The 18,544-nt window shown below is 50.4% G+C and overlaps 1 protein-coding gene across 1 annotated transcript in view; it reads right to left on the reverse strand.

The window, feature by feature from the left end:
• CDH13 (cadherin 13) overlaps nucleotides 1-18,544 on the reverse strand; it is a 1,068,624-nt gene that overhangs the window by 10,824 nt on the left and 1,039,256 nt on the right. The window contains exon 12 of the mRNA XM_040982306.1: nucleotides 13,139-13,281. Coding sequence (XP_040838240.1) covers nucleotides 13,139-13,281 — 143 coding nt within the window. The remainder of the gene's footprint in view (nucleotides 1-13,138; nucleotides 13,282-18,544) is intronic.

Raw genomic sequence — 18,544 nt, forward strand, 5'->3', positions numbered from 1 at the left:
ATCTATGAGTCGATTATCTCTGGGTGTTTCCAGTTACTCGTTTCGGACCGTGGTTGAGCAGGGGTGCCTGGGCAGGCGGAAAGCAGGAACTCCGGGAAGGGAGCCACTGGCTTCCTGCCTTCTGGCTTTGCTGCACTCTAGAAGGTGATGGGAACACTTGGACAACGGCGGAGACCCCCAGTGCCAGGCAGCGGGGAGCAGGGGGCTCAGCGTGTGGGCATTCAGGGACTGTGGTTGACCTCAAGCGTGGCAGAAGGGCTGAGCTACGTCCTTCTGCATGCGTTAGCCGCTGGGGCAACAGCTGTCCCGCACAGGGCCCTGCGTGGTGAAGGGGCGGGCACAAGGCCGAGTCTCCCACCTGGATCAGAAACTCAGAGGTTTCCCCGAGCCTTCCCATTGTTCAGACACCGCACACGTATGTACCTTTTATCTTGTCACTAATAGACACGACTGGAAACACAGCATGATCTTAATTAAAAATATATACGTAGATACAATTAGAAAAAGACTAGGAAGAAATATATCAGCACTCAAATGGTGATTATCTCTCTAGGTAATTACCATTACAATAATGCTTTCCGCTATTTTTAATTTTCTTACAATAACCATGATTGCTGTGATAATCAGAAAAGGAAACCTTAAACGCAAAAATTATATAGAGACTGAAACAATTTTTTCCCCTAATTCTACCTTCTTTTCTTCTCAATCCACTCGTGTTTACAACAAGCTGATTACAATCGCCATGACCTGAGTTTAGAACACGCTCTCCAGTCCGAGAAGAAATCTCGGGGGGTCTGTGCCACTGGCCCACCCACGCCCACCCTGCCGCTGCCTTTCTGCTTCCTGTATGACGGCCTGCTCGGTTCATTCCTCATGCATGGGATCCTACTCCAAGGGGCCTGCGAGTGAGAACCAGAGAGGACGAGGGTGTTCCGGAGGGAGCAAGGGATGTGGCTTATATACAAATGCATATTATTTATTTTGGTGAGCCTTGGAAGCATGACAATAGCATTGATTAAAAAGCACAGAATGGTGGAGACCCAGGTAGGCTTAAACCTGAGCGTGGAGAGTGGGTGGAGGAGGACCAGTTAGAAGGCTGGAACCTTGTTAACGACAGTAAGGAGGGCCCGAGGGAAGGCTGGGAGGACGCAGCGCCCAAGGCAGCTCTGGGAGGCAGGACTGAGTGTCAGGGCGGCCAGCATGTAGCCTGAGGACTGACTGGCTCATAGGCAATGCACACGCTGACTGTGGACTGGGACGTGTGGAAGAGAACCAGGCAGCACATTCCTTGGCAGGATGAGCTGAGCTGGCCATGGTGGGCTTTGTTGATGGCATCAGAGTGCCACAGCAGTTTCTTTCCCATGGAAATGGATAGAAGTGTTGTGTGCGAGAGGCTGATTTGTCTGGTCAATGTGGAAACATCCCCTTGTACCACTGCCAACTGAGGCTAAGCAGAGGGAGGCGTTTTCTGCCTTTGCACCTGCTCTGCAGGTGGCACTCTGTGGTCCCTCCCTTTCTTGGAGAAGTACTGAGGACACCACCAAGGTGGTCTTTCCCAGATGTCCATGCAGGGATGAAGCTAAGAAAATCCGGGTTCCACTCTGTTCACTGGGACATATTTAGGCTGTGTTGTGGATTTTTCAGATGTTGTTGCCATAACAGCCCACCAGGCAGGTGGCCTTATCCCCTTTCTGCAGATTGGAAAACTGAGGCTGGCAGAGCTCCAGCTCACAGCTAGGGCTGCAGAGCTGAGAGACAGGGCTGGGCTCATTCCACCGTGAGGCTGAGTCCCAAGCTCCATGAGCTGCATGGATGGAAGTGGGCCACCTCCAAGTAGCTCTGCCCAGAGCCTGTCTACCGGCACATCTGAAGAGTTCTTTCAATGGGTTCATTTTGCCAGGATTTCCAACAGGATTGACAGTTTATGGGTACCTGAAATGATGAGAAATGCTTAGGGTCTTCAGTCTCCTTTGCTTCCTCAACATCATGGCTGTGTTAAGCTGGCATAATCGGGGTACGATCATAATTTATGACTAGATTTGGCCTGAACTAGCATCCTTTAAGTGAAATCAACCCAGCTAATTATACGGTGCCCCATGGGGTCCGGAGCTCAGCTGCTCTGTGGAAGGGGCCATGTCACTTGAGGGTCTTTCTGAAGTTGCCTTCTCTCCCACTTTCTGTTTGGGGGCTGAGTTTTTTCAGAGTTCAGGAGGCATTCCCTCCTCCTTTAAATCCATTTCAATGCACTGATGAGGTCAGAATATCTATCATGGAGGGCACTGAGGGAGAAGGCAGGCTGGGATGTGCTCCAGCTCTGCAGCTGCTGGGCTTGGGCCTGCGTGTCTTCCTGGGCACTCACGGCGCATGTTGCACTGATGCATGCAAACACATTTTGGATGTCAGCCTTGTTTCTAAGCCGGCCATCCCCCCTCCCCCCCGCCCCCACGGCCGTTTCTTTACATGGAAGCAGATGGGGAAACATGACGCGTTGGGTCATCATGGGAATCCTTCCAGTGGACTCAAAACACAGCCTAGGCTTCCTGGTTCAAACTAGTTCCTAAGCACCAAGACCCAACAGAGGTGGGGAGAAATATCCCTGTTATCTCCTGCAAGGTGTCTTCATGGCAAATGCCTGGGCGAAGGGCATCTGGGTTTCCTGGAACCTGGCACAATTTTGGAACACCCTCAGGAGGATGACCGGTGAGTTACAGGTGAGCGGGGGGCAAAGGGGGGCGTTGCTCAGTGCAGAGGAATCCTGGGCAGGAGGAGGGCAATCAGCAAGTGGTACCAGCTCTGCCCGTCCCACCCATGACCTTCCCTGGTGGGGTGCCATCTCTCCTGTGAAATCCTATCTGGCGGTTTTCCATCCGGCCGAGACAGGGAGACTCACCCCTGACCGGCCTGGTGATTCCCGGGCTGATCGGTAATCACCCTGGGATCTACGCGGTGCTAGCTGATCCTGTTCTGTGTCACTGTCATCACATCCCCAAAGTGACTCCACTTCTGTTGCATTCCGGAAGGCTCCCTCTCCATCTTAATATTTTCCTTAGCTGTTACGACATTCTCCCCCTTTCCTCAAGGCTGGGGAGCAATGCTGTGTTTGCTGAAGTCTTTAATAAAAGAGTTCTTGTGCTTCGAAGGCACCATCTTAACCTTTTCAGAAAGTCTGGACCGTTGGAGGCAAATGATGCCATCCATCTCTGAAGATCAAACGCTTGCCAGCACGAAAGGTCATGCCTGATTAATTTACAGGATTAAGGGCTTTACTCAACAGATCATTTAACTAGGGTCTGCTCAGAAAAGAAGAAAAAGAAAAGAAAAAGCAAGAAAAGTGGTAGCTTATCCTACTGATATGTTCCTACTGGTGACCTGGTAGGCCGGTCCCGCAGCGGCCTGAGGTCATCAGTAACCCGGGCACCAGCCGTGAGCATGAAGCAGGAGCCTGCGGTGTGTCTGCACTGGCGTGGGCACTCTGGGCAAGCAGCTGCGGGACCTTCAGCTTCAGGTCCGGCTTCCAGCCCAGGCCTGTGTTTGACGCTGCTCCACCCTCACCTCGCAGCTTCTCACCTCATCCCTCTTTGGGACGGCCTTGGGATGGTTCTCATGGAGGAGGTGTATGGAGCAGCTTAAGGTGAGGGCACCTCTGGGCAGCTTAAGGTGATGGCTCAATGGCTAAATCCTCACCTTGCAACCACTGGAATCCCAAATGGGTTCCGGTTCGTGTCCCAACTGCTCCACTTCCCCTCCAGCTCCCTGCTATGTCCTGGGAAAGGAGTGGAGGACGTCCCAAAGCCTTGGGACCCTGCACCCACATGGGAGACTTGGAGAAAGCTCCTGGTTTCTGGTTCAGATCAGCTCACTTCCAGCCATTGAAGCCAGTTGGGGAGTGAATCAATGGAGGCAAGATCTTTCTCTCTGTTTCTCCTCTCTGTAAGTCTGATCTACCTTTCCAATAAATAATAATATATATATGAGTGTGTGTATGTGTGTATAAGATGAAGGTTCCTCCATCTTGGCCTTGTATTACAGAGACTGCAGGGTGCATATTCTATTTTTTTTCTCCTTGCATGGGTTCCACCTGCTTTTATTCCTGGATGGGGTTGACCCACCAGTAGCCAGTGATCGTCCTTCACTGAGAGAAGAGGGTGCTTGTCGTCTGCCTTAGAGAAGACAGGGATGGCTGGCTCCAAGCCTCTGTCAGACAAAGCACATGTTCTCTGTGCAGCCACACATTTTCTGTCGAGCTGTCACACCATGGATCATGACATGCTGGCTGAAGAACTTGTGCCATTGGAGTGTATCTGTCCACCTAGTTCAGCAGGTCGAGAGACTCACCCAGAGGTTAGCTGACAGCTTTGGCCAGCTCACGTGGTCTGAGCTGTGAAAGCTGCAGTCACCCTGCGTGGGTGGTGTAGGGAGACGCACTGTGCTGCTGTGGGTAGCTGCGGGGCCTGCACTGAACACACCACGGATTGTCCCACTTGCACAGGGCATTTGGCTGACTGGCATGTGGGCGTTCGTGACTGGCTCTGGCTCTTCTGGAGGACGCATCCTGTGGGACTCAACACTTCCTGGGCTGGTCAGTTCCGGGTCACAGGGTGAATGTATATTCAAGTTTATGTTGTTTCCCAATTGGCTGTAGCAACTCAGCATTTTACCAGTAAGATTATTTCACATACTTGATATTTTCCATTTTTTAAATTTCAGCTATTTTACGTAGGTGTGCTTTTGTACTGGATTTCATTTCGTTTCCTTGTTAATTTGCATTCTGATTGCTATTTGTTTAATTTAATCTGTATATCCTTGATTGAGAGTCTTTCAGGTCTTAACACGCACTGTACACCCTCTCTGTGACACTTCAGTACAGTCTGTCTCTTCCTAGGCTGAGATTTATCAGTTGTAATTTTGGGATACTGTTTTATTACACCAGAATTGTTAAAGTTGTTCAGTATCCTTGCATCCTCTTAAATATTGTTTTGAGACACAGAGGGGGAAGGAGGGAGGGAGAGAGCGAGCCCACCTATTGTGATCGCAATGCTAGACTCAACCAGGCTCCTGGAGTCAGCCCGGGCCTCCCAAGGGGCGGGCAGCGCGGGAGTCAAGAACCCCCTGCTGAGCAATCAGCTGCCACCTCCCTAGCAGGAAGTCAGAATGGGAGCAGAGTCTGGACCTGAATCCAGGCACCTGGTTTTAATGAGAATGCCCTAAGTACCAGCTTAATGGCCACAGTAACTCCTGCCCTGCCATGCATCGATTCTGCCACGCGTCGATTCACTGGGCAGGATTACACTGTGAAAGGCGAACATGTTCCCAAACAGCAACTCCCTGCCTGAGGTCCTGCGGTGACCACGAGGCTAAATGCCCACCCCCGTTCATCCTTCCGATGCCAACAATCAATTTCCTCTTTTCATTCCTAATACTGATACTTTTTTTTTTACTGCATCAATCTTGATATAAGTTGGTCGATTTTTTATTATTAAATATTTTCAAAGGAGCAACTTTTGAATCTGTTCATTTTATCTCAGAACTTGCCCTCCCCACCCCCATCACCATTTTCCTAAAATTTCCTTTTCTCAGCACAAATTCTCATTGTTCTTCCCATAGATTTCCTACTTGGCATTTTAAAAAAATATTTATTTATTTATTAGAAAGTCAGATATACAGAGAGGAGGAGAGACAGAGAGGAAGATCTTCTGTCCGATGATTCAATCCCCAAGTGAGCACAACGGCGATGCTAGGCCGATCCGAAGCCAGGAGCCAGGAACTTCTTCCGGGTCTCCCACACGGGTGCAGGGTCCCAAAGCTTTGGGCTGTCTTCGACTGCTTTCCCAGGCCACAAGCAGGGAGCTGGACGGGAAGTGGAGCTGGCGGGGTTAGAACTGGCTTGGCATTGTTTTTGACTCTGGATTATTTAGAAGGGTGGATTCTCACAGTCAGGCAGTTGGGAGGTTTCCAGGTACAGTCTGTTATTCATTTCTGACTTAACTCCTCTGTGATTGGAGGACAGACTCTGAACAACTGTGTACTCTGAAAGTTGGTTAGACTTCATGTCTCAGGTGGACTGCTCTGGTGGCATTGTTGTGTGAACTTGAATGAATTCAGTCACTGTTGATGTTAGAATTCTCTAGGCGGCAGCTAAACTGTTAGTTCTCTTTTCAGCTTGTCTCTGTTGTCATTTCTTTGGATGTTTTCCCTCAGTTAACAAGAGATAAAGTCTCCCGCAATGATGCTGAATTTGTTGTATTCCCTTTTGTTATTATTTTTTTGAGTGCCACAGGGGACCAGGGACACAGAGCGTGAGGTCTTCCGTGCACTGGCTTGCCCTGAACGCCTGGGAGAGCAGGACCAGGGAGGTAGCAGCCAGGCGTCTGCAGCTCCAGCCATGTCTCCCAGGTGGGTGTCAGAGACCCTTCACTTGGGCCGTCATTGTTGTCTCCCAACAAGGTCAGCAGGAAGCTGGATTAGATGTGCAGATTGCAACCTGCTGCTCCGGTGTGGGCTGTCAGTGCACCTGGCAGGAGCTTAACCCAGTGTGGCCAGGGCCTCCCTCCAGCTTGCTCTGCTCTGTGTCTTTTGAACAGTGCATGCAGATTTAGGGTGGTGGGTTGTGATATCTTTCCCCTTAGATTGCTTTCTTTATAAATGTGGAATGCCCCCTCCCCATTACCTCTTGTTAGTCTCTTGCCTTAAAGAACAAGTTTGGTTAAGCTGCTGTTTGCAAAGCCAGCATCCCCTCCTGGAGCAATAGTTGGAGTCCTGACTGTTCCACTTCCATTTCAGCTTTTGCTGATGCCCTTGGGCAAGCAGAGGAGGATGGCACAGGCACCGGGGCCTTGCCACTCACGGAGGGCTCAGGTGGAGCGCCCGGCTCCCGGCTAGGCCCATCCTAAGCCTTCACCGTGGCAGCTGTGTGGGAGAGTGAACCAGCAGATGGAAGATCTCTCCTCTGTCTCTCCTCTTCTCAGCGTTACTTTCAAATAAATAGATAAATCATAAAATAGTTTTTTTTGGGGGGGGGCGATAATAGTATGTATTTTTTCTGTCTCTTCCTTTTCTTTATAGTGTATCTGTTTTAAGTAACATAGTTTGTGGAATTTTTAAAGAGTTTAATGATTACTTGAATGATTTAACTTATTTACATTTAACTTTAATTATGGCAAAAGCAGGCTTATATTTCAACGATTGCTTTGCTTTTCGTATTTGGTGTATATTTAAAATGTTCTTTCCTCCTCCTTTCCCTTTTTTGGGTTCACCAAGCGCTTCTTTCATTTCTTCACTAGTTTCACCTTCTTTTTCTTTTAGTTTTTGCTCCCAAGTTGCAGTCTAATACAAACCGTTTTTCTAAGCACATCTTCAACACCGATGCACCCGGTGACCCAGGTTAGCGACAGCTAGTGCCCCGTCTACTGTGCTGCTGTCACGTGTTCTAACTCTACGAAGATTTTTTTTTAACTCCTCATGTCATTAAAATTGTTCACTAACCATACAGTTGCTGTTCTACTTTCATTTATGCTTCTTGCATTTCTAGATCTTTCTGGGATCATTTTCCTTCTGTCTGAAATTCTCCCTGTAGTAACAAATGCAAACCTGCTTGCCACACAGTTCTTCAGTTTCCCCCCAAATGTCTGAAATTCAGCTTCATTGGGGAGGAAAAATCTGAGGCTTACAGAGTGCGAGGTTGGCTGCTATCTTCAATGTGTTATGAAAAATGCTGCCCCTTTGCTTCTCCTGGGAAGTCAGCCGGCAGCCACGCTGTGCACTCCGTGGTAGGTATTCTCTTTGTTAATTCTCAAGCGGTTTTCACTTTTCCTCTTTGGATTTGGTTTCCTGTGGCCATAACGGCTCAAGGGGCAGATTTTTATTCTAACTACCCCGCTTTGGCTTGCTGAATTTCTTGAATGAATGGATAGAGGCGTTTTGACTGGGTTTGGATCATCCCCGACATCACGTGTCTGCCCCGTGATCACTCTGCTGTCGCTGGAGCTCTCGCTCTGCTTTGCCACCTGCTCCCGGCCCCCTCTTTCATTATTCTTTCTGTGCCTCATGAATGTGGTGTTTTCTGTAGATTCTTATTCGTTGCCATGAATCCCATGTTCTGCTCTTAAATCTACCTGTAGAGTTCCTAATATCACATATATTCCAGATCTGGAGTTTCCATTTAATTTTGCCTTCCTGACTCTCAGGGTGTAATTCTCTTTAAGTGAAGATGTTGATTCTGTTTCCATGAAACATCAGCTACAGTTATTGTAAAACCTTCTTGTGCTAATTCAAGTCCCCAGATCTTTCCTGGGTCTGTTTTCTTCCTCGGTCATTAGTTCTTTACAGGATCAGTAAGTTGTTAAATTGTAACTTGGGTGTAAGATGTCGGAGAGTGACACTCCCTGTCTTGCCGTAGGCAGGGAGGAGGCAGCTGGCCTTAGCTGTCAGGGTTGAGCTGGGTTCCAGCCAGACCAGATCCGGCTCCTGGTTTCTCACAGTGGCTGGCTGCAGCCCTCCCAGGACTTTTTCTGAGGGCTCTGAGCATCAGTCCAGCAAGGCCGCAGGAGGTCCGGCTCTGCCCTGAAGATGCCTGGTCGTCTCAATCCCTTCCTGCAATCTCTGTAAATCTTCAGAATCCAGCAAACATCGTCAGGGAGGGTGTGTCTGCGTGTTTGCAGGGAGCTTACTTCCTCCAGCAGGTCTGTTCCCCAGGGAGCCCAGGGAGAGGCCACTGTGGACTGTCAATACTGGGGAGAATGACCTTGCCTTTGAGGTCCCTAAGTTTCCTCAGAGTCACACGGATTCTCCAGATTCTCACACGTGTCTCTGCTTCCTGGCCCTCCAACTGTTGTCCACAAGCAGAAAATGCCCCAGGGGTTGAACTGCACTCGTCCTGCTTTGGAGAGTCTCTCCCTGGTTGCTGTTTCATGTTGCTAAAGCTTCATTCTTTGTGCAGCTTTCTTGGCACTTTACAATTAAGAATTCTTGCATCATCTGCTTTCTGTAATTTAGTTGGATCTTTCTTGTTTTACAGGGTGGGGAGACACTGGTTTACTGCATCCTATATGGAAATTCCTGCGGCCTTGTGGAAATTCCTGGGTGACTTCCGAGAGAATCAGTTGATTTAGCTTTTCTAGTGTGTGTGACAAGAATCCTTATTCTTTCATTCCATCAAATAAATTGAATTTCTATAAAATTAATAAAAATGCTTGCTTTGAACAAAGTTGAGACATCAGTTGGTGCTGTTGTCTTTGATCTAACGGAGAAGTGCTGTTTGTTTTTTTTCCCTGGTCAAACATAATACCTGGAAATAAGATCTCTGTGAACAACAAAAAGGAGCCTTGGAACACAAATTAGTCTCATTTAATGAGGCTTTTAAGCTGACATTCTCTTTGCTCTAGTTCTGGCTTGCTCGAGATGGTCCCTCCTGACAGCACTGCTGTGTGTTACCACCAACCGGTCCTCTATTTACCACGTTCTTAGGGACATTCTGGCAACATCTGTGACCCTGGATTTGGAATGTTGGTATTAACAGGGTAAGACAAGGGGGTAGATTTCAAACTCTGTTTTTTTCCTGGGCTATGGAGGATTAATCCTTTCTCTTCAGCACCCCTAGTGGGGTGGGATTAACCTTCAGCAAACACTTAATATGGATTTTGATAGAGAGTCAGGGTGGGGAGCATCCTTGGCAGGATTCATCTTCCTCATGGAGCACTGAGTCTGTGAGCGGCTCGCACAGTCTGGCGGCCCACAGTTCTCAGGCGCTTGCAGAGAGCTGGGAGAATCCCGGGGCTGGCAGGTGGCACCCAGTTCTGACCACACTGAGGGAGGGACGCCTTTAACCACAGACAGCTAGGGCGCGACTGGAGAGAACCTTAGGAAGCTGCTTCCAGAGATTTTTCAAGGGAGTTCAAGAGCTGAGAAAGCTAAGGAAGAAAATGACTTGGGGGGTCAACGCGAGTCTGTGTCTGTTGTACACAGCGGGTTGTAGTCCTCCGTGACGCTGTGGACAAGACGCCGTTTGACTGATGGCTGCATGCGCGGCGGGAGGGCTGTCGTTCCTGACAGGGACTGAAGGGCACGGCGAGCCTAGTTTTCTTGTTTGATTAGTGACTGTGTGAAGCAGTGCCCAGGCAGTGACACCTGGGCCGGGCCCCAGGCAGCCTCCCCACAGGGCGTTCCCAGCTGACAGAGTCCTCCCCGAGGACAGACAGTCTGCAGCTGATCTGTGATGGACTCCCTGTCCGGCTCTGCCATCCACTGGCACCGCCCTCAGCACTGTCCTGACAGTTCCCACCTCCTCCCCTCAGGTGGCTCCCTGAGCAAAGTCTTCTTTCCTTTTTATCTTTCAGACTTATTTATTTATTTGAAAGGCAGAGTTGCAGAGAGGGACTGGAGAGGTAGAGAGTCAGGGATCTTCCATCTGCCATTTCACTCTCCGGACGGTACAATCGCCTGGGTTGGGCCACGCCAAAGTCAGGAGCCAGGAGCTTCTCCTGGGACTCCCATGTGGGTGGCAGGGAGCCAAGAACAAAATCCAGAGAGCTGGACTGGAAGTGGAGCCGCTGGAACATGAGCTGCAATTCACATGGGATGTCAGCATTGCAGGAGATGGCTTAGCTCCAGTGCCCTTTTCCGGGCTTGTGCTTCTGGCTCCTTGTGGGACATCAGCACTGACACCCCAGGAGCATAAGGATGAAGTCTGGGACTGCAGTTTCCCACTGTCTTTCCTGATTTCTGGAATATCATCTTTCTTTACTTCGTGGACTGCTTATGTTCTCTATGAAGCTCTGCCTCTTCCTCTCACATGCTACTCAGCATCAGCTTTCCTCCCCACTCCGCTGCCCTAGGCCGACTCTGGCCACGTTTGCTGTGGTTCTTTAAGAGGTTTTCCAAATGCGTGCTTGTTCCACCCACACTAACTTCACTGCCTTGGGTTGGGTCCTTTCCTCTTTTCAAAAAAAGGTTTTATTTTTATTTGTAAGGCAGAGTTTTTGAAGGAAGGACACACACGCACACACACACACACACACACACACACACACACACAGAGATCTTCTATCTGCTGGTTCACTCTCTAAGTAGCTGCAATGGTTAGAGCTGAACTAATTCTGAAGCCAGGAGGCAGGAGCTTCCTCTGGGTCTCCCACATGAATTTAGGGTCCTAAGCACTTGGGTCATCCTCCACTGCCCTCCCAGGCCACAAACAGGGAGCTGGATCGGAAGTGGAGCAGTCAGGACTTGAACTGGTGCCATATGGGATGCCAATGCCATGGACTAAGGCTTAGCTTACTAATTTATGACATCATGCTCGGATCCCTTCCTCTCTTAACCTCAAGGGTTCCCCCCCGCCATAGCCTCTCTATATGTTACAGTAAAAGGTATTTTTCCAAAGTTTTTTTTTTTTTTCCTGGAAACAAGTGAGAGACGTTCATCCAGCTGCCTCCTTGACCAGCACCTGGAGCGTTTAGAGGGGATGTCCTGTTCTACTCTGTGGCTGCTGTGAACCCGGCCCTGCAAGATGTGCTAGGCATTCACGCCAGAGCCATTCCAACCCTGACCTGCCTGGTGCCTCCCTCGGCCAGCAGCTCCATCGCTGCACACCTGGAGTCCCCCATGGCGATTTCCAGCAATGCTGGCCAATTTTCCAAAATCTCCCATGTACCTATGTTCTTTCAGGCCTCTACTAGAATGTCCTACTTATGCCAATGTATCTTTCCTCATTGTGGTGTCCCATTCCTCTGGGAACTCCCCCAGGCTCGACGAGGGGGTTTGGGGACATAAGAACAGCAGTGACACTCTACACAGACCTTTCCCTGCTTTGCTCACTCTGCATGTGATTCACCAAATATGAGGCACCAATAGTATTGCTCTGCTGTCCAGGACCAGGCACAGCACCCGCTCCAGCTTAGGCTGAGGCGTCTCTGTGCTGCTTCTCATCATGTGGTGTCTTTCAGTTGCCTGCTCCACTGGAAGGCTCGTGTGGCTTTGAAGACATGGCTTGTTCTGCTCGTGTCCACTGAGACACCCCCATTTCCACCTGGTGCCCTTGCCATCCCTCCTGCTCTTCTCTGCGTTGGAATTTCTCTGCTCTATGCCTGGGTACCTGTGCCCTGTGACTCAGCCACACATGCATGGCCCACCTGGGCACCTGTGCCTCATGGCTCAGCCACATTCCGCCCACCTTTTAGAGCTGCACTTGAAGGTGGACCTTGTGGTGATGCCCCCTTTGCCTCCTGCTTCTTTCTCAGACGTGAATCCTCCCCCTTGGGCTGTGGGCATCTCCAGTGTACAGTGACTGAACCCAAGGATCCCAACTGCCCCTTGTTTGCTGAGTAGAGAGATGGGCACCTACAAAGAACCCTGAACATTTCACTTTGATCTTAAGGACTCAAACCCAAGTCCGCAAATTGGAACATCTGGCTTTCAGGCACAACGTGAAAGATAAAACCTCTTATGCAAATTATCCAATAGATGTCTCAGCTTAAAGTGTCCTAAACTGCTGTCCTAGGTAATGGCAGGTCCTGCCAGCTCTGCATCCAGATTCTGGCCCTGTCCCCAGGGTCCATCTCCTGCTCCTGGTCCAGGCTGCCATCTTGCCTGAATCCCATATGGACTTAGCACAGATTCCCTAGTTCTGCCATTGGCCCTAGAGTCTGGTCTGCAGGGAGCAGAAAGTGGTCCTTTGACACTCGGTCTCCCTGTGGACATCAGCTCCCAACGAAAGGTTTTGCTTTGTCTGCTGAGGTGTCCCGGGCATCTGGAGTGGGGTGTTTGGAATGAACAGCAATAGTCTTGCCCTTGTGATGACAGCTCTAAGTGCGCTTCACCTTTTCCACGGCTGCTTATCCAAATGGGATAAAAGTCAGGGAAACAACTCGATTGTTGGGATCAGAGGCATCCTCTGTAACCTGCATTACATCAAAGGATCCCTTCTGCAAATGAGTGTGTGGCTCCAGGACCGACCTCAGCCCCTGTCTGAGCCAGGACACCATAAACTCAGTGTTCAGACCCCTGACTCCACAAGCATGTGTTTAAACACTTGCTTCCCAACACTCTGGGCGTATCCAAAGCAATGAGAGGAAAGAGGGAATAGCAGGTCCACATAACATCTATTACAGAGAAGCAGACCCCTGCTGGTCTTTTCTGGATTACTCACCACTGTCGATAGCTAGGAAGAGGGCAGTGTACACGCTGTTGTGGACGAATGGAGATTCACGGTCCAGCACAGCTGTGGTGTCAACGGTGCCGTTGCTGGGGTTGATGTTCAGCCAGCCTGCAGGGTCCTTGTAAACAGAATACCTGGTGGGGAGGAAAATCCCAAGGTCATTTCACATTGAAATTAGATTCAGGAAATACTTAGTGGCTCCTACGCCAGGCGCAGGTTCATGCTTCACACAAATTCAAAAACCTTGTCTCAGTGGCAGTGGCTCATTCCTGATGTCAAACGTTTCCCTTGGGCCCTCCCTGAGCTAAGCACTTGGTAGGCATGCTTCCTCATCCCTCACACCCCGCCTGTGAGAGAGAGGCTCCGTCCTCCTGTCTTCCCAGATCTCTGACAGGCAAAGGGAGCTCACCTTCCCATCTGGAGCCCAAGTGTAGGCTCATGGCTTTCACAGCCTGGATGCATCTCGCACGTGGTGGGTGAGACCAGTGCACATGCATACAGGCTCTGCTTCTTGGGGTCCCACAGAGGATGAACAGGCAGGGAGTTGGCACAGGATGAGAAGACAGGTGTGTCAGGAGGAGGGAGCGATGCGAAGGATAGGTGTTTGTTCACAGCTGTGCCTGCACACTCAGAACACTGCTTAGCATCAACACAGCACTCAATAGATAGTGGCTCAGTACAGGGAATCTCGGGAACCAGAAGGTGGAAGGCGGGCAACAATGTAGTCTCTTTCAGGGAAATGAGATCAGATCCCAAAGGATTGTTGTCAGGGGGTTTGGGTTTTGGGTAACAGGAAATTATCAGAGAATCTGAACATGTTATATGTCTTTTGAGGCTGCCGCAAAAGCAATACGTGCTCCTTGTAAGAAGTTCAAGCGATATGATGCATAAAATTAGAAATGAAAGACTTGTGTGTTAGAGAAACTAAAACAGAATGTAAGTTAATTTTTTTAACTGCCTGGCTTGAGTGATAAGGAGCCATTTGCATTCTTAAGCCAGAAAGATGCCGGCTGGGGTGTCTGCCACTTCCTGCCCATCTGTGACATCCATCCCCATGGAGAGACCTGATAGGCTGAGTCCTGGAAAGACGCCTGAGGTCAGCCATCCCCGTCTTGGATGGTCGTCTGTGGTGCTAAGGGTGATGAAAAATGGATTTCAGCAACAGGATTGTCAGCGTGCAAGAGAAGAGCTGGGAGGGGCAAAGACACCCACGTCCTACCCCAGGGATCCCGGTTTTGTTTTGTTACAAGGGCTTGGCAGCTCTGAGTTGCGAAGGGCAGAATAGTCTGTCTCAGCTGGGATATGGGGTATAAGCACCCATAGCTTTTTGTGGGAGGAGCAGGCTCAGAGGAGCTGAGATGTGTGGAGAAGGGGGAACCACAAGGCCCGGAAGCAGAGGCTGCAGGGAGGCAGCCAGGAACCAAGGCAAGCTGAGCCACTGGGAACTAGGGTGGCATGACTGGGGTCCTGCAGACCCCTTGATGCGTAGTTGATGAGACTGCTGTTGGAATTTCGACCTCTGGAACTGTGGAAGAGGGAGCCAGACCACGCAGTTGGCAGAGTAGCACTGCTAAGTTTTTATGGTGGGCAAAATATCTTCACTTAGAGATGAGGAGCCTGAGGCCCAGACCCCACAGCTGCTTGGGTCGCAGGGTCAGGTTGTAGACCGGGTGGTTTGACACTGCTGGCCTGTGCGGGGACAGGGCTGAGGGGGAACAGGCCCTGCTGGCGGCTCAGAGCCCTGCCCTTAACCTCTGCTTTGCCTCTTCCTGCTGTCCATGGTAGGCACAATATCAGCTCTAGCCTGGAGCTGTGTGCCCTGGGCATGGTGCTTCTCAGAGTCTCTTGCCTGGTTGTGAGTGGTGGGTAATTCGAGGGACCTCAAGGGGTACTTTGAGGGAAACATGAGGCCGACATGCGGTGCAGGGCCCTGGGAGCCGGGCTGCCGGCAGAGGAAAGCCCGGGGAGTGTTAGTGCATCTGTGTGGCCAGAGGCCAGTGACCCACACTGGGCTGGGCGCAGTGCCTGGGGACCATGCTCCATGGCTGCACTGGCACCAGGGACACACGGAGCACCTAGGAGGCTGGCTGGGGGTATCCCCTCACCCCTCCAGGTCTTACTCCTCATCTCAGAACTTAAAAAAAAAATGGAAGAGATGTTACAGGAATACTTGCTTTAAAAATGCCTGCCTGTTGTTTAAGTATCAATTCACACTCCTACCAGGCAAACTGACTGGGTTTCAAGCCTTGGCTCCAATGACCCCACCCGGTCACCCTATGGGACTCCGTCTGCTGGCCCTGGTGTGTGCTGGGTGCATGTAAACATCACAGGGCCTGCTACAGCATCTAAGAGCCCCTGGCTGTGTCCCATTCATCCAGCTCTAAGCTCCCTGAGTCAGGAGAGGCAAAGCTGATGAAGGCAGGCCAAGTGGTCCACCCTACCCAGCCTGTGGCCAACACCATGCAGGCACCGCATTGTTCAGATTTGGGGTTTGCCTGAAGACAGCTTTGCAGATGTTAGAAATTCGAGGTGAACAAGAATCAGAGAGCCTTAGCACCTTGCCCAGAGCTGTCCAGCTGAGAGGCATGGAGATGGGATTCAGGCCAGTGTGCTGGTTCCAGGACTTTACTGTACATGTGGTCGGCTTCTCAGGCCTAACACTGGGCATGAGTTCTTCCTTCCGGAACCCAGGCCTGAGCGGGGTGCCTGGCCCTGGGGGTGGGCACCCCCTCGGCATCAGTGGCATCTGTCCTCTTGCCGTTGGAATGAGGACAGGAATGGAAATGATGATAAAAAGTGACGTCCGTTTCCCATCTTTTCAGAAAACAAGTTGATCCAGAAGTGATTTGTGGTGGCTCAGTATGTTTGAAATAATGGGAATTTTAAATGGACCGTATTTTATTCCCTGATTACTCGGCTCCATTTAGAGCATCAATAAAAACAGAATTAAACACTCCAGCTTCTTGGAGGGCATGCAAGCAATGCTGCGTCTCCTCCTGTCACCCTTCCCTTATCTTACGATGCCACACTGTCACAGAACTCTTAACACTGCTTTCTTGCAAAGGGGGCGTTCTCAGGACGCTGCTCAGACCTGGGAGCCCCGAAGCATCCCTTGAGGGGTGACACCTGTGTGCATCAGTCTCCCGTGAAGCCGGGACTCGGGACTCGGGCTGGCTTAGAGGCCAGTGTAAGATCCCTGTTTTAATCCTTAAAGACAATGAGGTACCTATACCGGACTTACTGCATTCTCCCAGGACTTCCTATCATAGCTTCCCCTATTCATTCATTCATTCATTATTTATATTTGAAAGGCAGAGTTACAGGGTGGGGAGGGAGGAGAGCGCTTGTGCTCCCATCTGCTGATTCACTCCCCAAACAGCCACAAAGGCAAAGCTGAGCTTCTTCCAGGTCTCCCATGCAGGGGAACTAGGACCTGAGCCATTCTCAGCTGCTTTCCTAGGCCATAATCAAGGAGCTGGATGAGAAGTTGTGCAGCTGCGGGCCTGGTGCAATACCCTAGTGGCTAAATTCTTGCCTTGCTCACCGCACGGGATCCCCTGTGGGCGCTGGTTTGTGTCTTGGCTGCCCCACTTTTGTGGCCTGGGAAAGCCGGAGAGGATGGCCCAAGGCCTTCGGACCTGCACCTGTGTGGGAGACCTGGAAGAGGCTCCTGGCTCCTGACTTTGGATCAGTTTAGCTCCAGTCATTGCGGCTACTTGGAGAGGGAACAACGGACAGATCTTTCTCTCTGTAACTCCTTCTTGAAGAAGCCGAGTGCATTGTTGGGCAGGAAGCTTGTCACAAGCCAGGAACATCCGGGTTGTGACTGACGTTGGCACACCAAGCAGCAGATCCAGGCTTGGTACCCTCTCCTTCCTGTCTCTGGTTCTAAATAACAGAAGAAAGCAGCCCTAACCTCGCTGCTAGCTTTTCCTCTTGCAAGTAATTCCTGAAAGTAATGGATCAAATCACACCCAGACTCCCTGTTAATGCCTTCTTTTGTACGCTTTTTTTAGTTTTAGCATAAGAAAAACTATTCTAAGAACTGCTAGCCTTACATAAGGATTAATGAAAGCTTTGTAAGACACCTGGGGTTCTGTTGGGGTATAAAAGGCTGTGTATTCTTAAAGCATATCATCCTGGAAGTGTGCATTACGGTTGTAGTATAAGTTAATGAAATTACTTCTCCTTAAGCATCTTCTCGCTCTGTGTTTGATCAGTTGTGACACCTTCTCTCTGTATATTTGCCTTTCCAATAAAAATAAATAAAAATTTTTTTAAGGAGTTGAGCAGCTGGGACTCGAACTGGTGCTCATATGGGATTCTGGCGGCTTTGCTTACTATACCATGGTGGTGGCCCTATTTATTTGTTTTATTTGGTGTCTGTTCCTGCAGAAACCTCATAGCTATCTGTGTGTGTTATGGCTGACCCTGGTATCCAGCTTGCTGTTCCTATTCAGCATTACAACCATGGCAGAGGGGAGCAGGGGGACCATCTGTCTGTGAGCCACCTCCACACCCCTGGCACTGCTCACACTCTGCCCACAGCATCCGACGCACGTGTGGGGGCAGGCACTCAGTAGCAGGTGCAATATTCTCAGCCTGGGGGAGTGGAGGCAGAAGGGGTGCAGCTTAGGACCAGGAACTGGCCTCCTCTTCCATTTCCTGGTTCTGGGCCACTATGGTGACATCAGTCTTTCTGACCCACTGGCAAGTCAAGCAATGCAGATTTCCGACATCTTCAAAGCTGTCTTCTTTAATAAACCTTTCAGTGTCAAAAACTCCAGCGTGCAAGATGTTTTCTGTGCTTCTAGGCTTGCAAAATGCATATGCCTTATGAAATTGGAATTTCCGGGCAATTTATCTGTAATGTGAACTTTGCTTGTTGCAGGGGGAAAAAAATCAAATTAAAAACCAAGCTCATTTAAGTCTGTAATGTGGTTTCTCAGACACTGCCCGAGAGCTCACCAAGACTTGGCCTCCTGGGTGTTGGTGCTGGGGGATGCAGGGCAGACTGATGGACAGGATGCATGTCATACACAGTGGGGAGCAGGTGCTGGACCCCCACACTGCCCTGGGATGCAGGCTCCCCAGGCATAGCCCTCCCCCGGCAAGCCAGATGTTAGCCTGGAAGGCCCTCCAGCCTTTGCCTCCAGGCGGCTCTGGTGCTGGTGGGACTGGAAGAGATCGAAGGTCTGGGGAGTCCCCTCTATGGCCTCTGGAGGTTCTACTGCTTCTGTGACAGGAGGGACCCACACTGCCACGGGCAGCACAGGCTGCAGGCCGCACACCTGTGATCCACAAGGGGAGGGCTGAGTGGAGCCCTGGAATGAGTGGCACAGTCATATCTCTGGAGTGCATGTGCAGGCCCTTGTCATGCCGCGCCTCACACATGCT

The sequence above is a fragment of the Ochotona curzoniae genome, unplaced genomic scaffold (genome assembly GCF_017591425.1).
Source record: "Ochotona curzoniae isolate NIBS_2020 unplaced genomic scaffold, NIBS_Ocur_1.0 contig_3622, whole genome shotgun sequence".
Taxonomy (NCBI): domain Eukaryota; kingdom Metazoa; phylum Chordata; class Mammalia; order Lagomorpha; family Ochotonidae; genus Ochotona; species Ochotona curzoniae.